We start from the raw sequence: 26804 nt of genomic DNA, 5'->3' as shown, positions 1-26804 counted from the left end.
TAATTTGGTGACTTGGTTTTAAGGTGAGCAGTGGCTCATTTTAATTTTGTGTAAGGCAAGGCAGCACGCCAAAACAAGCTGCTTTCAACAGGGCATCATTAGAAAGGGTGATAAGGGCACTGTAATTAAAATAAATAAATAAATAAATCCATATTACTTAAAACGATTGATTTATGAGCAAAATGGCACAATACATCTTTAAAGCTTTAAATTATTTCTAGTGCCATTTTAAATGATGACGCAAGAAAAAACAAATTAAAAAAAAATCACTCACAAATGCAACTGGAAAGATGTATTCAATGTATTCTTCATTATCATCTCACCACCCACTATCACCATTGCTACTGCCAACACCATTTCACTGCCCTCACATTGATTCTTTTCCTGTCCCCCTCTGGTTGCTATGGAGACATATGATTGTGTATAACAGAAATAAATACAGTGTTGGGGGAGGGAAGGAGAAGCAAGATTATAGTTGGGCACTTGCAGCTGACGTGAACACCGGAAATGAGTCTGCTAAACCTGGGAGGGTGGGAGCAGTAAGGCTCACCAATCAAGAGTACTAACGAGGAGTAAGAAATTATTTTATTAGTAAATTATGGCAAATAACATGCGGGAGGGTTCCCATTAATTCTAACTATGACATGGAGAATCACTATTGCAAGGTTCTAACCGTCATGTGTAGCCACAATCAAGTCATGGCTACTCAATGTTGGATTAAAAACAATTTGGTGTGTTTTTGGTTTGGAAGCTGGCTGGGCCTATGGTAGTGTGAATGCAGACTGCCGGGTTGGGACCTCAAAGTGGCCAAGCATGTGCCCATCTCTTTAGCTACTACAAAACTATGTATCCTTCTTCAAATGACGATCAGCCACACCTGCCTAGGTTTGTTGTCTGAGGGGTGGTTCTCAATTCACCACTTGTAGTCAGTTTCTTTTTTGCCGATCATCCGTAGTCAAGTCCTATCTAGTAGCACTAGTTCTCAGAGCTGAAGGCAAAGGGGAGCAACTTGACTGGGCTGTTCATCCATGTTTTTTGGTTTCCAAACACCCGGCCGGATTCATCCATGCAGAATAGTGTGCTCAAAGACACTTCACTCAAGCTATGAGAAACAGTCCAGTAACTATAGGAGGGTGCCAGTGGTCCACTTGATGATCACTTCTGGCCAGAGGTGGTGTTTTCATTCTCAGTGGTGTAACAAATATTGTTCGTCACCCTCAACTTATTTTATTTTGCCTTTTTAAACACTTCCCCCTGGGGAATGTGTGTGCAAGCCTCAACCTTGTGTTTTCTCAAACCAACCAGAGACGGTTCCAGAAGGAAAACTCTTTGAATTTCCTTCCTGCAGGTACTAGATTTCATTTTTACAACCCACAGGAAACACATACCTCAGCGCCTACCGAGATCTAAAAGCCTGTTTAGCAAGCAGACTAGTGATAAGACTGCTTATCAGTCCCCAGACCACTTTTATGGTCTGGTCTATCTACAGAAATCAGCCGTATGTTTTTGGAAACAACGGCCCTTGAAAGATATACGCTACAACAGTGCCCTCCAGCGGTCACTATCGGTATTATCTTCAAGAATCCTGCCGCTCCTAATTAATCTGAAGTCTACATAATTCGGGACATAAACTGACTCTATGTACTTGACTGACATCAAGTGAATTCTGTTATTTATCTTCGTACACAACCTGTATGTCTATTTCAAATGAATGACGTACGTAACTTCTGCAGCCATCTAAATTTAGCCAATTAGTAAATTTAGCAGATTAAAAAACTTTATGATCGTGGTAATGTTTGAAATGTGTTCAGAATGATAAATGAAGCATCTGGCTTGTCAATTCTGATAAAAAATTATCAAATGTTATCCCAAAAGCTTGGTCTCAGTCGACTAAGTCTGCTTCAAGCGCACGGAAGAGGTGGGACTACTACTCCGACCCCCTGGGACACCAGTTTAAAAGCCAGCGCGTGAAGGAACTTCCCCCTCTTCTTCGCTCCTCTCCCTCTTCGCTCTTCTTGCCCCATGAACTTCTTCTGACCATCACGAGAAACGTGTTCGCCGAACACGCTGAGAGCGACCACGTGGCTTCCTTCTTTGAGCCCTGGATTTGAGCCACGGCGCACGCCCCAAAGCACGCATCACGCAAGGGCTCGCAACCACATTGTGTGTCCCAAAACACACGTGTCTGTTCCTGCCGAGAGCGTACCCACCTACCTTTCGCTCTCTGAATCACGCAGCGCCCTGCCGACCCGGTTCCACAACGGCTGTTAGGCACCGAGCCGCTGCGCACCAGCGACCCATTTCTGCTCCAGCCGTGCGCCCAAGATGCCCCACAGTGCCAAAACCAACTGACTGCGGCCTCTCAACCGCGCAAGCACATCACCACCAACCGGGACTTGTACCAGCCAAGGACCTGCCATGGCCTCCACGCAGTGCGTGCACTTCGCCACCAACCGGAGACCTTCAGTGGCCTCTCAGTCGTGCACCCATCACCATCAGCCAGAGACTCCAGTGCAGCATTCCAGCTGCGCGTACGCCGACCGCCCAGATCGCCTCCAACGGAGTTTTCTTCAACTGAGGATCGACGCTCGCCGAGTCCCTCTCTCTCCCGTGCACCTGAACCAGTCCGTGAGTGCGCCTTCATTGTAATCTGACCATACCACTGGTGCGACGCTTTGATTCAAATATAAAAGGATTGGCAGGTCAAAATGCTTCCATCTCTATTCCACATCTACCCTTTTCATCTACCTTTTTTTAAATCTTAGTTAGTTAGGTTGCATGTTTTCTTTTTATCTTTGTTTCACATTTTTTATTCCGTTTCATTAATAGGTTAGGCTGTGACTGATATGTGTGTGTTTACTAAATACATTTAATTGAATCTAGAAATTCCATTTCTGCCAAATCATTTGCTTACTGAGTGGATTAGTAATTCTCTTATTAAAGCAAAGAACTCCATACATAACTTAAGTAGCAACTTTAGATTATGAATACTTGATAATAGGATTTTTATCCCCTCCGTGAGTCATCACCTTATCGTGGTGGAGGGGTTTGCATGTCCCAATGAGCCTAAGAGCTATGTTGTCTGGGGCATCATGCCCCTGGTAGGGTCACCCATGACAAACAGGTCCTAGGTGAGGGACCAGACAAAGCATGGCTCAAAAGACCCCAATGATGAAAGCAAACTTTGGATCTTGGTTTCCCTTGCCCGGACGCGGGTCACTGGGGCCCCCCTCTGCAGTCAGGCCTGGAGGTGGGGCTCAAAGATGAACGTCTGGTGGCTGGGCCTATACCCATGGGGCCCGGCCGGCCACAACCCGAAAAGGCAACGTGGGTCCACCTTCCCACGGGCTCAGCACCGGTGGGAGGGGCCAAAGGGGTCGGGTGCGCTGTGAGTTGGGTGGCAGCCAAAGGCGGTCCGACCCTCGGCTACTGAATCTAGCTCTGGAGACATGGAATGTCACCTCTCTGGCCGGCAAGGAGCCCGAGCTGGTGTGCAAGACTGAGAAGTTCCGACTACATATAGTCGGACTCGCCTCCACACACAGCTTGGGTTCAGGTACCATTCCTCTCGAGAGAGGCTGGTCTCTCTTCCACTCTGGATTTGCCCACGGTGAGAGGGGCAGAGCATGTGTGGGCATACTCATTGCCCCCTGGCTAGGCGCCCGTACGTTGGGGTTTACCGCGGTGAATGAGAGAGTAGCCTCCATCCGCCTTCGGGTGGGGGGACGGGTCCTGACTGTTGTTTGTGCTTATTCACCAAACAGCAGCTCAGAGTACCCACCCTTTCTGGAGTCCTTGGAGGGTGTGCTGGAGAGCGCTCCCCCTGGGGACTCCCTCGTTCTGCTGGGGGACTTCAACGCTCACGTGGGTAATGACAGTGAGACCTGGAAGGGCGTGATTGGGAGGAACGGCCCCCCCGATCAGAAGCTGAGCGGTGTTTTGTTATTGGACTTCTGTGCTCGCCACGGACTGACCATAACGAACACCATGTTCAAACACAAGGGAAATCATATGTGCACTAGGCCCCAGGACACCCTAGGCCGCAGTTCGATAATCGACTTTGTAGTTGTGTCATCGGATTTGTGGTCGTATGTGTTGGACACTCGGGTTAAGAGAGGGGAGGAGCTGGCGGGGGTAAGATGCTGGTCCGACCGGGCAGACCCAAACGTATTGTGAGGGTCTGCTAGAAACGTCTGGCAGAATCCCCTGTCAGAAAGAGTTTCAACACCCACCTCCGGCAGAACTTCTCCCTTATCCTGAGGGAAGCGAGGGACATTGAGTCCGAGTGGACCATGTTCCGTGCTTCCATTGTTGAGGTGGCCGATCGGAGCTGTGGTCGTAAGGTGGTTGGTGCCTGTCATGGCGGCAATCCTCGGACCCGCTGGTGTAAGGGATGCCGTCAAGCTGAAGAAGGAGTCCTATTGGGCTTTTTTGGCCTGTGGGACTCCGGAGGCTGCTGACAGGTACCGGCTGGCCAAGCGGAATGCGGCTTCGGCGGTCGCTGTGGCAAAAACTCGGACATGGGAGGAGTTCGTTGAGGCCATGGAAAACGACTTCCGGACGGCTTCGAAGAAATTCTGGTCCACCATCCTACGTCTCAGGAGAGGAAAGCAGTGCGCCATTAACACTGTGTATAGTGGAGATGGGGTGCTGCTGACCTTGACTCGGTATGTAGTGAATCGGTGGGGAGAATACTTCGAAGACCTCATCAATTCCATCGACACACCTTCCTTTGAGGAAGCAGGGGACTGTGAGGTGGGCTCCCCTATCTCTGGGTCGATGTCACTGAGGTGGTTGGAAAGCTCCTCTGTGGCAGGGCCCCGGGGGTGGATGAGATCCGCCCGGAGTTCCTAAGGGCTCTGGATGTTGTGGGGCTTTCGTGGTTGACACGCCTATACAATATCGCATAGACATCGGGGACAGTGCCTCTGGATTGGCAGACCGGGGTGGTGGTCCCCCTTTTTAAGAAGGGGGACTGGAGGTTGTGTTCCAACTATTGAGGGATCACACTCATCAGCCTCCCAGGTAAGGTATATTTAGGGGTGTTGGAGAGGAGGGTCTGTCGGGAAGTCGAATCTCGGATTCAGGAGGAGCAATGTGGTTTTCGTCCCGGCCGTGGAACAGTGGACCAGCTCTATACCCTCGGCAGGGTCCTTGAGGGTGCATGGGAGTTCGCCCAACCAGTCCACATGTGCTTTTTGGAGAAGGCATTTGACCGTGTCCCTCGGGGAGTCCTGTGGGGGGTGTTTCGGGAGTACGGGGTACCAAGCCCCCTGATACGGGCTAGTCTGTCCCTGTAGACCGATGTCAGAGTTTGGTCTGCATTGCCGGCAGTAAGTCAAATTCATTTCCAGTGAGGGTTGGACTCCGCCAAGGTTGCCCTTTGTCACCGACTCTGTTCATAACTTTTATGGACAGAATTTCTAGGCGCAGCCGAGGCGTTCGGTTTGGTGGCCTCAACATTGCATCTCTGCTTTTTGAAGATGATGTGGTGCTGTTGGCTTCTTCAAGCCGTGCTCTCGAACTCTCACTGGAGCGGTTCGCGGCCGAATGTGAAGCGGTTGGGATGAAAATCAGTACCTCCAAATCCGAGACCATGGCCCTCAGTCGGAAAAGAGTGGCGTGCCCTCTCCGGGTCGGGGATGAGACCCTGCCCTAAGTGGAGGAGTTCAAGTATCTTGGGGTCTTGTTCACGAGTGAGGGTAGGTTGGAGCGGAAGATCGATAGGTGGATCGGTGCAGCGTCTGCAGTGATGCAAGCTCTGTATTGGTCCGTTGTGGTAAAGAAGGAGCTGAGCCGAAAGACAAAGCTCTCGATTTACCGGTCGATCTACGTTCATACCCTCACCTATGGTCACAAGCTATGGGTCGTGACCGAAAGAAGAACAAGATCCCGGATACAAGCGGCCGAAATTAGTTTTTTTCCGCAGTTTTCCTCCGCAGGGTATCTGGGCTTTCCCTTAGAGATAGGGTGAGAAGCTCGGTCATCCAAGACTCAGAGTTGAACCGCTACTTCTCCGCGTTGAGAGGAACCAGTTGAGGTGGCTCGGGTATCTGGTTCGGATGCCTCCTGGACGCCTCCCTGGAGAGGTGTTCCGGGCATGTCCCACTGGCAGGAGGCCCCAGGACACGCTGGAGAGACTATGTCTCTCGGCTGGCCTGGGAACACCTTGGGATAACCGTCAAAGGAGCTAGCTGAAGTGGCTGGGGAGAGAGAAGTCTGGGCTTCCCTGCTAAAGCTGCTGCCCCTGCGACCCGACCTCGGATAAGCGGTAGATGATGGATGGATGGATGGATGGATGGATGGAGGGTTTTTATCGTTTATTTTGCTCCTACAAAAGAGCAAAGTCAATGTGGTGCCCCCAAGAAGTTGCTGAGGAAATTACAACTCCCCTCAGTACAATCTAAATTTCTCCTAAGCCATTACGGCATAGGAGGGAGAACAGCTAGCTTTGACTTTGAAGGCCTCTGCAGGACGTTTACGCTGTTGATGCCCGAATGTTGCTCACAGTTGAAAATGAAAGATTACATTGTGGAATACGCCTTGCAGTCTGTTTGGCCTGCTAGCTGTACAGCCTTGTCGGGGACCTGCAAATTCAGCCATGTTTCTGTTATGATAGACACAGAAGTCTTGAATTTAGCAATTTTCCTCTATGAGCAGATGTGTCTGTCTCTTTTGTGGGTTATTATGGAAGAAAGAAAACGATAAGAAAAGTGAAAAGTTGGTAACGAGAAGATATAAATAACTTGGAGAATCTAATAAACAGAATGGTACATTAAATGAGGTCCATTATTGAATGAAAAGCTTAGAAGAGCATAGAGGGTAGATAGAAAAGATGACATATCAAAGACAGCAAAGAAGAAGCATAGTGTTTTACGACCTTAAATGCCCTTTATGAAAGAGAAATGGACATTTGACAGCTACATTTTGTTTAATTTTTTATTTGGTTGATAATAAAGAACTGGGCTGTGATATACACACAAACACACACATATAGAAGCCCATAGACACTGCACTGAGTCTGACACATTATCAAACAATATAGTCTCACACCCACACAGTGATCTAATTAGTAGCACAAACATCAGCACAATGTAAACACGTGCCTCATTCAGCTGTGCCTGAGCTCCCGGGTTAATAATGTGGCTACTAATGATGTTGCGAGCAATAGTCAAATGTGCAGCGTGCCTGATTAGACCTGATGATTATACAAATAAAGAGCTGCCATTAACGAGAAGCGTGTCCTTAACAGTATTCTGCCCATGGAAATATATAGTCATATAATGTATTAATTGCAATATTGCAATAATAATAATAATAATAATAATGCAATATTTTCAATCATAACACATTTCAAATGAGTGTGATTGTAGACAAGCTTGAAATACAAAAAGCATTATTGACATATAATATTTTGGAATCCTCCTCTGAAAATGTAATTACATAAAATTTTGCCAGCTACAAATATTTGGACATATTTGGAGTAGAGCACTGTTTGATTCCTTTAGGTGCGTTCGGAAATGTACTCCAAGCGTGTTCTGCTACATTCCAACCATTTGGAAAGTCAAGAGCATTGCTAGCATGTGCCGTTTGGTTAAGCCTGGTTCACAAGGCAAGATTTTAAAATTGTCGGATGACTTATAAACTGTGAGACGCCACACGTGAAGAAAAAAAATCACAGGAGTAACAGTTTTGTACCGTAAGTGGTGTGCAGCCACATGGCACAATCAACACATCACACATGAACTGAGTTCATTTATGAATGTGACAGGAAGTCTCGCAAAATCTCCCGAGATTAAACCTAACGTCTGAGTCAACAAACATGCAGGACCAATTGCGATACTTCCTGGTTTGTTTTCAGCCGCAAAAGCGGCATAAAAAGAAAAGGCTTTGTTTAAAGGAGTGTAAATGGGCTCTGCGTGGCGAGGCATCGCTTGCCCTTGGTGCTGGTGGCGCGGGTTTGCTTCCCTGTAGACCACGTTTGTTTGTGTAGTATGTGTGTGTGGATAAAAAAAAAAAAGAGTGTAATAGGGCAAGCACTGACTTTCTGCTGCGTCATGACTGTTTTGATTTTGGATTCCCCATCGTCTTCCTTGCCTGCTCACTTTCTGATTGGCTGTGCGGTGGTTTGTCCTAGGGGCACTGCGCACACGGAGCAAAGTCAGGCCAAAACAATACCAACATGCTGAAGATCCCCGATTTCGAGTCGGAGGTGTCACGTTTAGGTTCTATGGGGTTGGGTTTTTGTTTGTTATGGGTGTTCTTGTTGTTTTTGTCTGTGGTTGGTGTTTTTGTCATGTGTTCCTGGTTTCTTCCCTTGTCTCGTTGTCTAACCACGTCCACTTGCATGTGTCTTCCCTTCCCCAGGTGTGTCTCATTATTGTTAGTGTATTTAGTCTGTTGTGTTTGTCCAGTCGGTGTGGGTGCATTGTCGACGTAATGTGTGGAAGTTTGCGTGTCTCGTCTTTGTCAAAGCTAAGTCTTTGTCACAGCCAAGTCTTTGTCACAGCCAAGTCTCCGTCACAGCCAAGTTTCTGTTACAGCAAAATCTCCGTCACAGCTAAGTCTTCATCACAGTCAAGCTTTTGTCACAGTCAAGTCTTTGTCACAGTCAAGCCTTTGTCACAGCCAAACTTTTGTCACAGCAAAGTCATCGTCACAGCCAAGTTTCCGTCACAGCCAAATGTCCGTCACAGCCAAGCCATCTTCATAGCCGCAGCCAAGTCATAGCCATTCTACAGCTAGTCAAGTCAAGTCAAGGCAAGTCAGGTCCTGTCACGTCACGCTCGTTCCAGTCTGGTCACGTCTTGTCCAGTCACACTCGCTTTAGTCTAGTCACATCCTGTCCAGTCACGACGACCAGCCTAGTCATGTCCTGTCCAGTCACAATGACCAGTCTAGTCACGCCATGTCCAGTCCTGTCCTGTCATGTCCTGTCACGTCCTGTCCAGTCACGACAACCTGTCCAGTCGAACTACGCTATGTCAGGCCCAGTCCAGTTACATCCTGTCCATGCCAATCCAGTCATGGTTGTTTGTTCACCTATTATATTGCACTTAATTCCTGTCTCACTCTCTTACTTGCCTGCATTTGGGTCCGCCATCCCTCAACCACTCAAGTCTGTCATGACAGGAGGTCCTTCCAAGGGCCGATATCGGTATGAGCCGTGTGTGGTGGCAACACACATGGCATGATTATCTGTTAAGATTATTGTTTGGATGTCGGCGCATCCTTACGATTGTCAGGAGGGGAAATTCCCGGCTAAAATCGGGCCAATTCTCCTGCCGTGTGAACCAGACAATCTGAGAGTGCCCCTTGTATGCTTTTGCTTGTTATCATTACTATTCAGGCTATTATACAGAAGCTGCTTTCCTAGTTGGTAAATATGGTGTGGCCCAGTGGTGGGTCACACAAGCAACTTGCACTTGGCCCAGATACCTCAATGAATTACGGTCCTTTAGTGGCCCACATCCGGCATCCACAATGTGGGCCACATATGGCCCATATCTAAGCCATAGCTGGCCCTACTGTGGCCTTACGCTGGGCCAGAAAACTGGTGCCGGATATCACCCTTAATTCAAACTTAACTAAGCCACTTCATTCATGTGCCATATTTGACCCACATAAAAAAAGACTCAACAATTTCAGTATTATTAAAAGGTGTTTAATCTTCGATAGGGTCCACTCGGACACTTCAACATGGTCACCAAAGGTGAGGATCGAACCCAAAACCTCAGGGATGGTAGACAACCACTCTGTCATTGAGCCATGCCGCCCGAGTTAAGTTCTCTGCCACTAGTTTCAATATTTGGATGTGGTGTAAGGTAGTTTGCCTCAGCTCTTCGGATTCTTATAATACTTTGTGGGTGTTTGTTCACCCACCTGACAATGTAAAATGTAAAATGACGGTGATCAGCTTTTGCCATTTTTTTGGTAGCGATTCAAGGGTAAGTATTTTATTTTCCTGTTTTACATTAACATTTTATGGCTTCATATACATGTTGGTCTAGTCTGTTTGACACAGACATTGGTGTACAATCCTTGGTAAGGAAACAGTCAGGTGAACAAACACCTATAAACTAATATGAATCAAGGCACACTACCTTCCACCACACCCAAATGTTGAAACTAGTGACAGAGAATTAAACTGGGGTGGTTGTTTCCCTTCCGTGACGTTGTGTGTTCGATCTCCAAAGCCTCTAACATGTGCTGTCCCTCTGATGTACTCATTCCTGATTCTATCCATCCTAGTCACTCCCAAAGAGAACCTCAGCATCTTCATCTCTGCCACACCCAGCTCTGCCTCCTGTCTTTTCCTCAGTGACACTGTCTCCAGACCAAATAACATCGCTGGTCTCACCACAGATTTATAAACCTTCCCTTTCATTTTAGCTGAAACTCTTCTATCACACATCACACCTGACACTTTTCTCCACCTGTTCCAGCCTGCCTGCACACGCTTCAGCACTTCTTTTCCACACTCTCCACTGCTCTGGACTGTTGACTCTAAATACTTAAACTCCTCTACCTTCTTAGTCTCTTCTCCCTGTAACCTCACTCTTCCACTTGGGTCCCTCCCATTCACACACAGATACTCTGTCTTGCTACGACTAACATTCATTCCTCTCCTTTCCAGGGCAAACCTCCACACCTCTAGCTTATCCTCCACTTGTTCCCTGCTCTCACTACAGATCACAATCTGCAAACATCATAGTCCATGGAGATTCCTGTCTAACCTCATATGTCATCCTGTCCATTACCATAGCAAACAAGAAATGGCTCAGCGCTGATTCCTGATGTAGTCCCACCTCCACTTTGAACTCCTCCGTCACACCTATAGCACACCTCACCACTGTCTTACAGTCCTCATACATGTCCTGCACCACTTGAACATACTTCTCAGCTACTCCAGACTTCCTGATACAAAACCACAGTTCCTCTCTGGGCACCCTGTCATAAGTTTTGTCCAGATCTACAAAGGCACAATGCTGCTCCTTCTGACCTTCTCTTTACTTCTCTATCAACATCTTCAAAGCAAATACTGCATCTGTGGTACTCTTTTTTTGGCATGAAACCATACTGCTGCTCACAAATGTTCACCTCTGACCTCAGTCTAGCTTCAACTACTCTTTCCCATAGCTTCATTGTGTGGCTCATTAGCTTAATTCCTCTGTAGTTGCCACAACCCTGCACGTCTCCCCTGTCCTTAAAAATGGGCACCAGCACACTCCATTCCTCAGGCATCTTCTTACTACCTAAAATCCTGTTGAACAACCCAGTTAGAAATTCTACTGCTACATCTCCTAGACACTTCCATACCTCCACAAGTATATTATCAGGACCAAGTGCCTTTCCACACTTCATCATCTTCAATGCCCTTCTCACTTCATACTTACTAATCTTTGCTACTTCCTGGTCCACAACAGTCACCTCTTCTACTCTTCGTTCTCTCTAATTTTCCTCATTCATCAACTCTTCAAAGTACTCTTTCCATCTTCCCATCACACTACTGGCATCTGTCAACACACTTCCATCCCTATCCTTTATTACCCTAACCTGTTGCACATCCTTCCCATCTCTGTCTCTTTGCCTTGCCAACCTGTATAGATCAGTCTCTCCCTCCTTACTATCCAACCTAGCATACAAGTCATCGCAAGCCCCTTGTTTGGCCTTTGCCACTTCTACTTTCACCCTACACTGTATTTCCCTGTACTCATGTCTACTTTTTCCAGTCCTCTCAGTGTCCCACTTCTTAGCTAACCTCTTTCTCTGGATCCACTTTTCCTTATCTCTTTTCCCTCCAGATGACACACCAAGGACTATCCTACCTGTCTCCTCGATCACATTTGCTGTAGTTGTCCAGTCATTTGGAAGCACCTCCTGACCATCCAGAGCCTGTCTCAACTCCTTTCTGAAAATCATACACCACCCTTCCTTTTTCAGCTTCCACCATTTCGTCCTCTGCTCTGCCTTTGCCGTCTTTGGCTTCCTCACCACCAGAGTCATCCTACACACTACCATCCTATGCTGTCTGGCTACACTCTCACCTACCACTACCTTGCAGTCGCGGATCTCCTTCAGATAACACCGTCTACACAAGATGTAGTCTACCTATGTACTCCTACCTCCACTCTTGTAGGTCACCCTATGTTTCTGCTTCTTCTGGAAGAAAAACTGAAAATGTGAAATTGTTGTTGAGTCTTTTTTTTTTTTAATGTGGGTCAAATATGGCAGTATGGCACATGAATGAAGTGGCTTAGTTAAGTCTGAATTAAGGCTGATGTCCAGCACTAGTTGTCTGGCCCAGCTATGGCTTAGATATGGGTCTTATGTGGTCCAGTGGATGCCAGATGTGTGGGTCACTAAATGACCATAATTCATTGAGGTATCTGGGCCAAGTGCAAGTTGCTTGTGTGGCCCACCACTGGGCCACACCATATTTGCTGACTGAGTTGCTGCTCACTAAAACAATGTAAAATTTAAAACATAATGAGCTCACACAAGTGCTGTTAGTGTTAACCACATATGAGGTGTGTCAAAAAGGTTCTAACACTGGTGTTAAAAACAAGTTTTCCTTTTAAGTAATGCACCTGGAGTTTAATGCACTCTTCCAGCCTTCCACATCTCGAAAACAGGTCCCCTTGTTGACCCCCTTAAGCTTGGGAAAGAGTAAAATAATCACTTGGAGCCATGTACAGTTAGTAAGGTGGTTGCTCCAGCATTGTGATGTATTTCTTGGCCAGGAACAACTGAATACTCAAGCATTTGAACAGGCACGTGTCATGGTGAGGCACCCATGATTTTTTTCTGCCACAACTCCCGCTGTTGGATGAATGTCTGGTCCACCTTTATCCTCTTCCACTTATCTGAGGTAGGGTCACGGTGGCCACTGATTTAATCATATTTATATTTATTTTAAAATGCTTTTTTTATATTAACTGCCTTAGTTTGAGTCTTTCTGACTTGCCTGGGATGCCTCCTAGTCAAACTACGTAGTGACTTTGTCTGCAATTGTCTTTGTCTAAAAGATGATTATTTTCCATGCACAAATCAAACTTCCACAGCAAATGCATACTTTCACATCACATCTGAAATATTTAACATGCCGATTATATATGCTTGTGAATTAATGGCAGCTAACTTTAACATCTGTAGTAGTTCTGTAGAACCTTCTAGATAGCTACATCTAAGTGTCATTTTTTTCTTATGCTTTCTCCAATGACCACAGTAATGTTCAAAATATCCTCCAATGCCAGCCACTTAGAACACAGGCACACATTTGTTGGAATCAGCTTTTGGCTTCATGTGTAGGTGGAGAGTGCAACCATGATAAAGATAAGTAAGTGCAAGAGAGCGATATTTTCCTCTTGAAAACAAGTGAGTCCACAGCATGTCTAGTGGCTGCTTGTCATTGTGTTGAGGTCACTGTCCGTAGGAGAGCTTCTGTTTGTGCCTCTTGATGCCTTTGCTGATTTTATCCAGATTTTTCGCTGAGAACTAGTAGCTGTCATGTCAACCTGTTCTTTTTTTCTTCTGTAATCTAAAAATAATAAAAAGAAGATGATGCACTGCTTACCTGGAAAAATATTCCAATGGCTGGGAAGCAGTTGCAGTTTATAGTTATAGTATATAGTTATTCTGATGCTAAATTACCGAACATTGGCTAGATGATGGATGGATGGATGGATGGATGGATGGATGGATGGATGGATGGATGGATGGATAGATAGATAGATAGATAGATAGATAGATAGATAGATAGATAGATAGATAGATAGATAGATAGATAGATAGATAGATAGATAGATAGATAGATGACTGCTGTGCCAAACCTATTGTGCACATAGTGTGAGAGTAACGTACTTAATTTAACCAATCGGTTACATCTAAGACTATTTAGCTCAACTAATCAGAGGATGGAAAACAATTCCATCACACTACATCTGCTAACAGGCCCGGTACAATGAATCTAAAATTAGATTGGTAAATAAAAAAAATTAAAAAAAGTTTTAATATTCCCCAAAAGGGAAAATTAATTGTGTCCGGTAGCAAAAAGGACATTCATACATCATACACAAAATCAGCCAAATAAAAAGATCCATAACATAAGATAAGTTACATTGTACTAATAGTACTAAAATGTGCATTACCAAGATCCGTTTGACAGCCTAATAGCAGCTGTTGTTGATATAATGTTGCACCTGGAGTTGACTGACTTAAAGTGGAACAAAAAGTACTGTGTGTGGCTTCACAATATATCCATGTTCCTAACCGCTTATTCCTCACAAGCGTTGCGGGGGTAATGGAGCTTATCCCAACTGGCTTGGGCAGTAGCTGGGGTACACCCATAACTGGTCGCCAGCCAGTAGCAGGGCACACAACCATCCACACTCACAATCACACCTAGGGACAATTCAGAGCGCTCAATTAACCTGACATGCATATCTTTTGAATGTGGGAGGAGACCCGGATACCCGGAGAAGACCCACACAGACACGGGGAGTACATGAAAACTCCACCCAGGAAGTCCAAAGCCCGGACTCGATCTCACACATATATTAATTTTTAAGTCAAATTTAGTTGACGGTCCGCACTGTACTGAGTGAATAGAAAGGTATATTGTTTACATTTTCAAAGACATGAGCCGTTATCGCAAAAGTTAAGGTTCAAATGACGCATGTCAACCTTATCTCTCCCTTTATGTAGCACTTATGCAAATGAAGTGCTTCAAAAGGGTGGCTGTTGAGAATCGTGAAGGATGATGTTTTACTAAGTAAAGAGGATTATATTTTAACTCAGGCGTAGGTCAGCCATGCCACCTAAACTCTTAGTTTTTCTCTGGGATTGAGATGGGAGTGAGTCACCACAATTTATCCACTACAGTTGTACACATGTACTGTATAATGTATAAGATAGAATGTAGCATACTTTGAAGAAATTGAGGGGAGGGGGGGAGTGCACTATTGACTGCAAACAGCATTGGTGCTGTCAATTCAGTTGCAACTACTTTGTAGCCTGTAGAGGAAGAACAGGATATCAGCTAAGGCCTATGTAGATCTCCGCTAAAACAGAACTAATCCAGGCATGATTATTCTGCTTAGTACAACACTGGCATGAAAACAGGAGTACGGAACATTCAGAAATATATTCTTACATCTTGCTAGCAACTTTACGCAATGATGAAATATGAATAAAATTAGTTTACCTGGGCTAGTTAAATTAGGACACAAGATAATCTAATCTCTACATTACTTTAACTGTGTATGTGTATTTACTGGCGGTCCCTAAACTTCTAATGTTGACAATCTCATGGTTCTCAACAAGAACTAACAAGCTATTTTATGTGACATGAAAGATCTCAGATCATCGGTCCCGGGCATCCATCTGAGTAGGGGCATTGACAGCCACACCCTATTTGATTAAAAAGTTGAGCAGAAAAATGACGGCCAGGTAATACTCCAGATGCAAATCAACCAAGAAAATCTTCCATTCAGACATTCCCCCTGCATGAAGGGGCATTAATTTCAGACTGAAAGGCATAAAGCCCATCAGATGGTAGATGTTCTACAACAAGTTTGAAAATCATTCATCCGCATGCTCACACCACAAAACACTTTCATCAATTTTACTTTAATACTACGAAATATTAGGGATGTAACAATATCCAACCATCACAACATGATATTATGACAATAAGAAAGTCACGATACGATAATTATCACAATATTGTGGGGAGTTGGCGATACAAAAAAGAAAGGTCACAATATTGTAAAAAATCATACTAAAAAAAAACCACACATAATATTGTGCCTTTGTACATTACAGCATTATTGCTGCTAATGCATGCACACATTAAGTTCCTATACATATTGACTCTGTTCACAAGCATATTATGTTCCCCTTCATTTGACCATTAGCGTGGATTTTAAACATAGAAGGGCCTAAACATGCCTTGTGAAAATGTATCTGCACTAAAAAACTAGCCACTAGAGAGTGCTAGAACTGCACAAATGGCAATCAACCCAACCTTTTTAACAGATGTTCTGCTTTTAATATTGTGAAATGACGACGATGATATATTGTGTCAGTTTTAATATCACAATATTACCATTATTGTTACATCCCTACTAAATATAGTATTTCATTATTTGTGAAACACCCGGTAAACAAAAATATGAAGATGCTGCTCCACAGATATATGTGTACTTGCTAAAGTGTTTTGAATAATACTTTTTTTGTAGTAATAATTAAGTTTTTAGTCTTTACTACCCTTTTCTTGTAATAGTAGGTGTTTTTAAATGTCTTTCGTTCTTTCGTTTAGTGTGGACCCCTAATATGCACTTTGTTAAATATTAGCTTTATCTACATCTTGTGATTCTCAGGCAGGCTTCATTTTCATGGCATATCATTATGAAATAAAAAATGCAATTATTTAAGAAAAAGTCAGTAAAAATACACACATGTTCTGAATACAGGTCAGGAGCTAAAACTTCAGGCCTTCAAGATAATAAAATACAGTGGTCCCTCGCTACTTCGCGGCTCACTTGTCACGGATTCACTATATAGCGGATTTGTATGTGGGTCCAAAATTCATTTATTACGGGGTTTATCTTGTGTTGTACTTTGCTTTATCGCAGATCTCAGATATCAGATAATTAACCTGCACTCATCCTCTTGCCCACCCCTCTCCGGATTTACTGTATTCTTTATTTATGCTTTTATTTTTCTTATTATGTTTACAAAGTTAACAAGTGTTTAGAAGGTGGCTTACAGCTCAGTATATATATATATATATATTTATTTATATATATATATATTTATATATATTTATATATATATATATATTTATTTATATATATATATATTTATATATATTTATATATATATATATATAGATAGATAGATAGATAGATAGATAGATAGATAGATAGATAGATAGATAGATAGATAGATAGATATGTGTATAGATGTGTGTGTGTTTTAAACGTCCTCTACTTCCTGAAAATTCACAGCGGATGGCCGTGGAACATAACACCCGCAAAAAGTGAGGGAACACTGTATATCGTCGCTGTCCTGTGAAAAACACTTAGGTCAATTTTTTTAAACGTTTTTGATGTCTGCATTTCATCCCATAAATGTAATTTTTTTTTTTAATTAAAAAAGACAAAAAATTACCTAAGTATTTTTCACAAGGTAAGCGATATGCTTGTTTTTCTTCATAAAATTGGCCGATAAATGATCTCAACGACAAAGACTCACAAATGAAACGCATATGCAACAAACCTAATCCAGTCTTTTGCGGAAAGACATTTGTAGTCCTTGTTGAACCTAACCGTGGCCATATTGTTACCATGGAAACAATTGTGAAATGTACAATAAATGCTTTCCATATGTGCTGAAAGCTGAACTCAAGCCAGTTTTAATGATTAACATCATGCAATGAAAGAATACTTTTTTTCTTCTTTTTTTTTAAACTCTACCTGAAAAGGACTCTGGCTGTTGTAGTTTCTCACTTCTTTATCAGCTCCACGAACAAGCAGCACCTTGGCACAGTTATCCTGGAGAAGAAAAAACACATATAAAAAAAAAAAAAGAAGAGAGGGATCTAAAACATTATCGAGGCTCTTCAACTCTCCTACTTTGGTCAGGAAAAAGGTTGCTTGTCTTTCAGTGACATAAGAAGAATTGTCCAAAGCAAAATAAGTCAGTACAGCAGGAAGTGTTTAATATCATCCCATTCCTTGCACAAGAGACAACAGAACATCTACCACCTATGTCAGGAATGCAGCCTCGCTGGCTGTTAAGTGTGTATCTGTTCCTCCACTCCAAAGATATAGAGAGGGAGGACGAGAGAAATCGAGAGAGAAGAGCGAGGGAGAAGAACAGAGAGATGGAGACTGCTGAGGGGCTTGAATCTGCTACACAAATCGCCCACAAAGTGCTCAACCACGCATGGACTGTGCAAGCACACGTACAAATACTTTTTTTTTTAGATCCATAACAAGCTATTGAGGTTTAGAAAATGGCTCATACTGACTCCTATGCAGATATTGATACATAGCAATGCTGTTAGCAATAAATAGTATCACAGATTCAACATCTAAATACTCACACATTTGATATCACAGTGTTATATGACTTCAGACAGAAATGTGGGACATCTTCGGTATATTTTTGCTAACAAAACACAAGAATCATGCTGTAAGGAGAAACAACAATGAAATTGTCCAATAGATAAACACCAACAATTAAGTTTAAAAAAAATCCAAAATGGGGCCAACTTTGTTGTCATCTTATTTGAGTTGTGTGCAGCATAACAGTTAAATGCTGCTTCGCCGTATTTAGTTTCAACTCTGGGCTTCACTACTTGACCTGATTCTGCAGACCTCGGAGCCCTTCAAATCTATAACACATTGAAGTACATGACAAAAATGTTTTGTTAAATGACAAAATATTTTTGATTTGTTTATTGATAGCCCACTTTTAAGTGACTACCGTTAGACTAATATTGCAAACTTGAAATTACCATTTTGCTGCAGACTGACAGGAATGAGGTTGGTTCTTGGGTAGATGATTGTTTTACAGCTCAGAATTGTATTGTGGCTCAGGGGTCTGGAATATGTAAGGATGTGTGTAGGCATAACAAAATTGCTAGACATTTTTTACAAACATTAATCTGGCCCCTCCGTGAGTCATCACCTTATCGTGGTAGAGGGGTTTGCGTGTCCCAATGTTCCTCGGAGCTATGTTGTCTGGGGCTTTATGCCCCTGGCAGGGTCACCCATGGCAAACAGGTCCTATGTGAGGGACCAGACAAATCATGGCTCAAACAGACCCCTTATGATGAGTACAGATATTGGATCTTGGTTTCCCTTGCGGGTCACCGGGTCCCACCTCTAGAGTCAGGCCTGGAGGCGGGGCTCGAAGGCGAGCGTCTGGTGACCGGGCCTTCACCCATGGGGCCCGGCCGGGCATAGCCCAAAAAGGCAACGTGGGTCCCCCTTCCTATGGGCTCACCACCTGTAGGAGGGGCCAAAGGGGTCGGGTACGTTGCGAGCTGGGTGGCGGCCAAAGGCCGGAACATGGCGGTCTGATCCCCGGCTACAGAAGCTAGTTCTTGGGACATGGAATGTCACCTCTCTGGCGGGGAATGAGACCGAGCTGGTGTGTAAGGCAGAGAAATTCCGACTATATCTAGTCGGACCCTCCTCCACACACGGCTTGGGCTCTGGTACCAATCCTCTCAAGAGGGGCTGGACTCTCTTCCACTCTGGAGTTGCCCACGGTAAGAGGCACAGAGCAGGCTTGGCGCCTGTACATTGGGGGTCACCCCGGTAGACGAGAGGGTAGCCTGCCTCCGCCTTCGGGTGGGGGGATGGGTCCTGACTGTGGTTTGTGCATATGCACCAAACAGCATTTCGGAGTACCCACCCTTTTTGGAGTCCTTCGAGGGTGTGCTGGAAGAACGGCCTCCCGATCTGAACCCGAGTGGTGTTCTCTTATTGGACTTTTGTGCTCGTCATGGATTGTCCATAAAGACTCAATGTCCCCCGACTCCCTCCGGACAAGAGAGAAGTTCTGCTGGAGGTGTGAGTTGTCTTTCTGACAGGGGATTCCGCCAGACGTTACCAGAAAACCCTCACAGACCCTCACAGTACGTTTAGGTCTGCCCGGTCTGCCCGGCATCTTCCCCCGCCATCAGAGCCAACACGCCACCAGGTGGTGATCAGATGACAGCTCCGCCCCTCTCTTCACCTGAGTGACCAAAACATGTGGCCGCAAATCCGATGACACGACAACAAAGTCGATCATTGAACTGCGGCCTAGGGTTTCCTGGTGCCAAGTCCACATATGGACATCCCTATGTTTACTGCTAATTATACAGCAAATTACTGTACTTTGATTTTACCCCAAATGCACTTTTTTTACCCACAATGCCTTGCTGTATGCAGTTAAATACTGTAAAATGTAATAACAAGAAAACACAATTTTTTTACTGATTTTACAGAAATTTGTTACAGTGCGCCTCAATTCCACCGACACACCTTTCTTTGAGGAAGCAGGGTCTGGGGAGTCTGAGGTGGGCTCTCCTATCTCTGGGGTCGAAGCCACTGAGGTGGTAGGAAAGCTCCTCTGTGGCAAGGCCCCGGGGGTGGATGAGAGCCGCCCGGAGTTCCTAAAGGCTCTGGATGTTGTGGGGCTGTCGTGGTTGGCACAACTTTACATCATCGCGTGGACATCGGGGACAGTGCCTCTGGATTGGCTGACCGGGGTGGTGGTCCCCCTTTTTAAGAAGGGGGACCAGAGTGTGTGCTCCAACTATAGAGGGATCAAACTCCTCAGCTTCCCTGGTGAGGTCTATTCAGTGGTGCTGGAGAGGAGGGTCCATCGGGAAGTCGAATCTCAGATTTAGGAGGAGCAGTGTGGTTTTCGTCCCGGCCGTGGAACAGTGGACCAGCTCTACACCCTCAGCAGGCTTCTTGAGGATGCATGGGAGTTAGCCCAACCAGTCTACATGTGTTTTGTGGATTTGGAGAAGGCGTTCAACCGTGTCCCTCGGGGAGTTCTGTGGGGTGTGCTTCAGGAGTACGGGATACCGAGCTTCCTGATACGGGCTGTTCGGTCCCTGTACGAGTTTGGTCCGCATTGCCGGCAGTAAGTCAGATTCGTTCTCAGTGAGGGTTGAACTCCACCAAGGCTGCCCTTTGTCACGGATTCTGTTCATAACTTTTATGGACAGAATTTTTAGGCGCAGCCGAAGCGTTGAGGGGTTCTGGTTTGGTGGCCTCAGCATTGCAGCTCTGCTTTTTGCAAATTATGTGGTGCTCTTGGCTTCTTCAAGCCATGATTTCCAACTCTCACTGGAGCGGTTTGCAGCTGAGTGTGAAGTGGTTGGATTCGGTTGGACTCGGGCATCTCGTTTGGATGCCTCCCTGGAGAGGTGTTCCGGGCATGTCCCACTGGCGGGAGACCCCAGGGACGACCCAGGATACGCTGGAGAGACTAAGTCTCTTGGCTGGCCTTGGAACGCCTCGGGATCCTGCCGGAGGAGCTGGTTGAAGTGGCTGGGGAGAGAGAAGTCTGGGTTTCCCTCCTAAAGCTGCTGCCCCCACAACCCGACTACGGATAAGCGGTAGTAAATGGATGGATGGTTAATCTGCTTTTTTATTGTCAGTTGATGGCTAAGTGGGGTGTGGTTTCGGAGCATTCAGCAAGTATGCCCACACAGTAATAGACAATGTATATTTGTTTTATTATTTTGTTTCATTTTATTTTTTTAGGCCTTTCACTTGCCAAAATGTTTGAATCACTCAAATTTGGCAGGGTTGTTATACACTCTTCTGTGGCATGCCAAATTTAAGACATTTATTTTTACTTTACATGGTACAATTACCCAAGTCATTTATGAGTGTGTGGGGGAGAGAAAGAGAAATAGAGAGAGAAAAAGAGAAAGAGAAACAGAGAGAAAGAAAGAAAGAAAGAGAGAGAGAGAGAGGGTGGAGAGGGGGGAGAGAGGGGGAGAGAGAGAGAGAGAGAGATAAGGAGGGACATACCGAGGCAGAAAATGTGTTCTCTCATTATTTTTAATTTTAATTGTTGTTCCCTTAATTGTTTTGATTTTTTTTGTTTTGAAAGGGAACACTTTGTTCCTTATAAAAAAAATGTGGGGGGGGAGCAGTTATTTGATCCAGTATTAAACACCAGCTTAACTGTGACCTAATGGTTCAAAATTTTTTGCATGTGTACTGACATTACTCAAAGACTGCACCTGATTGAATTTTTTTTCATCAAAAACTTGTTTAGTAACAATTGTCTGTTCACTAACTTCTGGAAGAACTGGAACCAGAAAAAAAGCTTACAAAACCAATGAATGTACTCGTTAAACACACACAAACCTGTTATGGCAACCGCTGCTTGATAATATCATTGAATCCATTTGTACAATCTCTGCTCAGCTGTAGTAACATTAGCACTGAAATGAGACTCAGCATGAGAGGTGCAACGGATGGTGTGATAATAAAATAGACCACAAGGTGATTCGAGATTGCATGCAACACCAGAAATGCTGTTCTCTCATTACAAGGCATATGGTAATCAACATCTAATATTTTAAAGTACAGTTACTTATACTGTAACTTAAAAATAAAAAAAAAAGTTCTGAATTATCCCTCATTTCTTAAGCATTTGTCGTGTCTAACTGTAAAAATGTTTATGTTAACATTAAAAATTCACAACATTGAACAAACTTTGTACCCACTCCTCACCTGGTTATACAGTGCACAGATGTGTAGGGCAGAGTTTCCTGAGGCGTTCTGAGCACTCATATCTGCTCCATAGAACAGAAGATGCTCCAGGTGTTGCACATGTCCATGTCGGCAAGCCTGAAAGCACAAGATAGCAGCGCATATGAAATGCAGTCTTTCCTCCCACCAGCACAAAGCAGCTGTTGCAGTAGCATCCATTTTACACTAGATGTCAGTGTGCTGCAAATTTCATTGGAACCCAAACGGGAAGAAATCACCCTCAGTTTGAACCCAGCCTCTACAAAATAGGGGAATACATTTAAGGCAGCAGAAATTGAAAGGCATTAAATGAAGTCCGAATATGAGAAAATGTACCAATCATCAAAAAAGGATTAAAGTGTAAGGAACTACATTTCTTGAGCAGATCAGCAGAAATGTTTTGGTGCCTTAAACAAGACAATCACATTCTGTTACTGTTTTGCCCAAATATGTATACTGAACTATAACTGTATAAAATGAGGATGGAGTTTGTAATATTTAAAATGTAGTTATTTAGTCCAGTATTTTATGCGACAGCAAAAATTTAAAATTGCAACCTGAGTTCTTGCTGTTGAATAAAAATTGAATTAATGTAAAATTATGATGTGATATAGTACGTGCAATGTTACTGTACATATTTACAGTCAATTGACTCAGAATCACACCATAAGGAAAAACAGAATGTCTGCGTCGAGGTGGAGGATGCAGGATGTTTTGCATTTACTTTACTTCCAAGAACATGTACAGTGTAAGTACTGTACCTTTACCATTTCAAATCATTTTCCTTTGTTTTTAATCTTTGATTACATATTTTTGTCAGTAACAACTAATAAGTGACAAAAAACATCACTATCAATATAATATATTTGCAGATCATACATAAAAAACATAAATGGAAAATAAAATAACAAGCAAAAACAAAAAAAAGTTCTTTTGGATCACATATTTTCAGTGTTTTTTTTGGGGGGAGGTGGGGGTCTGGGAAGTGTAATGTACACGGCTTACCCAAGGTCTATAGAAATTATTGTTTTTGCATAATTCTACTAAGGAACACAACACCCATACGCAAATCACCATGAGGCATTTAAACAATGCCTACATGCTTGGTCAAGGTTTGTGTCAGTTCTTCTCCAACACATAGATTAGATGACGTGGAAATCGTACGGGTATTAAATTAAGTTTAACGCATGTTGAGTGCATTTTGTGGAAAGTGATAGCAGGGAAAAAGCTTTTCTTCATCACTGGATCCAAACTCCCTTATATCGAAAGGAATGGCTAATTAAGGTAAATTGCAAGCATTGTGCCACCAACATGTTAAGATTATACACAGTAGCTCAGAATAGAATTCCAAGCTATTTTAAAATGGTGCACGGGCGGTACTATCAGTATGTTCATTGCAAAAATGGTCTTTACGCACTCCAAGAGTGCGCCCTGGCCTCCCAGTGTCAAGTGTCCCACTAAAGTAGGCATGATTTCCTTTTTTCAAACTCAGAGATCTACCGATCCGGTATTTGGATTATTTTTCAGTTTCGTTCATGTTAGGGTCAGGTATGGCTAACACTCATCGTGCAGATTGACAGGCGTATGCATATACACGCACACGCGTGTGTGCACTTATGGGAGATAAGCAGAGAGAGCGATGTGACTTACTTAAGTTGGAGATCGCTAGTTTGAAAACAGTCCCTTACCTTCTATTGCCTGATGTTTTTACCAAGTTAATCAAATCGCAGACTATGCCGGAATTCACAGCGCACGGCCTTTATCATTATGTAGTCAATGCCGTCTCTTCTCCTTACACCGGGGCTGATTTAAAAGCTTGTTGCTGGCCGAGTCTCTGGGACGAGATGCTATTGCAGACATGTGCATACTGTTGTCATAGCTGCGGGGCAACTTGCCCAACATGCCTTTTATCTTCTTCAGTGGGTAGCAGCTGCCACACTGTGTGTCTGTGTGTTCACCCAAAGCAATCTACTCCAAATAACTAAACAGCCCAAAGTCCCTCTGTGAAAATGAATGAAGCTGGTGAGTCTCATGGTGTGCTTGTGTGTACCTGGTGAATTTCATGCCAGCCATTTTCATCCTGGCAGCACACAGAGGCGTGATGGTTCAAAAGGAGCTCCCCGCAACCAGGGTCTCCCCCCACAAGCACGCTGTGATACAGAGGAGTCAGACCGCGGCTGTCCTTGTAGTCTGGAGATGCCCCCAGCTCCAACAGTGTCTGCAAAATGGGGGCATGTGAGGGTGGGAGTGGCAAGTCCAAAACAAATAGGACAGAAAGAAGGGTATCTGAATTATTGAATAAGCTGTGTCAACCATTGCAGTCATGACTCTCATTTACAAACTGGAACGTACGTGTCTGTGTCATCTCTGACCTGGCTGCCTGGTACAAAACTGTATGACTAAAGTGCCGGTAAGTCGATATCAGAAGAAGAAAAAAAGTGGATACTGCAAAGTTTTACAGTGATCAACTTATTTAAACATTACTGTGCATGACAGGTAATAATGTTAAAAAGCTTTACGATTGAAGCAAAGCAGCAGGAGTCACTCCCTCTCCTTACTTCCTTATTTGATCATCTATGTCATTATCGGAGGGTAAGTAATTTTTGTTCTAATAGTTTGTTATTTTCATTCTTGTTATACAGTGGTTTGTGGCACACGCTAGAAGCCAAATGGCATGCATAGGAATTCAAAAAGGCCAAAGGGCTTGATGGGTGCTGGTCTGGGCGCATTCTGTGGGTGGACCGGAACCTTGTGGTAACTGTGGTCCAAGTGTGGTGGACGAAGGTTGGGGCATTCTTCAAGTACTGTATAACACAGAAGGGGCTACAAACGGCCTCAGTGAGCCCAATAGACATCCGGACGTCACGTGACAAATTCTCTGAACGCGCCCCCCGTGGCAGCAAAGTAGCGGCGCAGCGTTAATGCACCACAATGGCGAGGAGGGCTAAAACTAGTGTTTATCTGTCAAGAGTATTGACAGCCACTTTGATGAAAATGTGTTTTTTTTCATCTCGGCAACACTGCTATGTGGAATTACCCCCTCTCTTACACCGGTGCTTTTAATCAAGTGTGTACAATTTTCCCTTTATGTGTGGTCAAAATGATATCGAAGTTAGCTTTTTCGCGCAAGTCTTGGCAGTGTTATTTATGTAGGTTAGCAACTTAGCAGCTGCTAATTGGGCCGCGGCCGCCATCATTTGTGCCTTAAAAAGTCTTCTTTATGGTGTCAGTTATTAAATTTAACTGTGTAGTATCTATTAAATCGTAGCAGCACAAACTTACAAAATTATTTCCCCCACATTTTGCGTGTGGTAACAGTTAGCATCTGTTGATTCAGCCATCATGTACAAAGAGCCCGATATACAATTGAGCTACATCTACACGACTAACTGATTCAGTAATTGACTCGCCCGATATAAAGTGATTGCTACACAAACAATGAGGAGGATCCCAAATCCTCCGTCTTGTTGTTCACCCTTTTTATGGCTGCTGTGATCCATTGGCTACACATTGATTCGACTTTTGGTAGCCTGGAGAATTCTCAATCATTTTTTTGCCTCTTCTCGTTGTGGTAGCTGGTCCACAATAGCTATCAGTCATTGTTAAAATGTGGCGTTTGCCGTTTACTCAAAGTGGCAGACGCATTTTCTATGCTGGCAAAATGGCTGCGCTAACGCTAACGCCTATTTTGGGACGCATGTCGACAATGTCCAGATCTCTATTGTAATAAGCTGGCAAGTCTTAATACAGCTTGTCAGGGGAATTTTGCTTATCTACTAAGATGTGGAGCAATAACTGAATTACATTTTTAGAATCGGCATTCCAATATTAGTTTTAATCAGCATAAAAATCTAACTCAGCATTTCTTTTGTCAAATTATTCCCTAGTGTTACCTATATATAAAAATGTTCCAATGCTAAACACTTTATTAACTTCAAAGGGATTACTTAGCATTTTGATGCGGCGGTTGATTTTAAGAAATACAAGGTGACTTTATATGTGCTTTTTATGAAAATGTGTAACTGTCTAAAATACCAAAGACAGCTAAATAAACAATGCACATGTCAAAGGATTCCCATTATAAAACTGCCTTTTTACAAAAATCAATACAATTAAGTAATGAAACAGAGGTGACACGTCAGAAACATCAGACTGCAAAAGATCATGTTTAGCATATGCCAATAAAATAGAACATTGTTATCCCTTAAAGGTATTAGAGAGGATTTTACAACAAATAAAATTGTCACATTAGAGCGGGTTTTATTACAAATTAAGTTGTCTGATTCACTTAAAAATCGCTTTATCAAGCTGTAAAATATTTATTATTCATAAGCTGTGGACGAGACGAGGAATTTTATATTATAGCCAATTAATAACGTAGGTGCTTCGTTATTGATGGGCTCCTGGCATCCATCACACTTCTTGCGTATGTGCCCCGAGTATGTAGCTTGCGTAGGCGTAACAGTGTTTACCAGCACCAACAATGGCAGAGGATACAGGACCACTGAGCCATAAAAAGAA

The 26804-nt window shown here is 43.8% G+C and overlaps 1 protein-coding gene across 5 annotated transcripts in view; it reads right to left on the bottom strand.

The window, feature by feature from the left end:
- Positions 1–26804, bottom strand: part of LOC144050774 (SH3 and multiple ankyrin repeat domains protein 2-like) — a 280805-nt gene that overhangs the window by 162259 nt on the left and 91742 nt on the right. For all 5 annotated transcript variants that reach the window (XM_077564353.1, XM_077564354.1, XM_077564355.1 and 2 more), the window contains exons 7-9: positions 24334–24501; positions 22266–22382; positions 17481–17558 (exon numbers count right to left, since the gene is read on the bottom strand). In XM_077564353.1, coding sequence (XP_077420479.1) covers positions 17481–17558; positions 22266–22382; positions 24334–24501 — 363 coding nt within the window. The remainder of the gene's footprint in view (positions 1–17480; positions 17559–22265; positions 22383–24333; positions 24502–26804) is intronic.

The sequence above is a fragment of the Vanacampus margaritifer genome, chromosome 4 (assembly GCF_051991255.1).
Source record: "Vanacampus margaritifer isolate UIUO_Vmar chromosome 4, RoL_Vmar_1.0, whole genome shotgun sequence".
NCBI lineage: Eukaryota > Metazoa > Chordata > Actinopteri > Syngnathiformes > Syngnathidae > Vanacampus > Vanacampus margaritifer.
The sequence above is the reverse complement of the archived record's forward strand: the minus strand, read 5'-3'. Positions and strand labels throughout refer to the sequence as shown.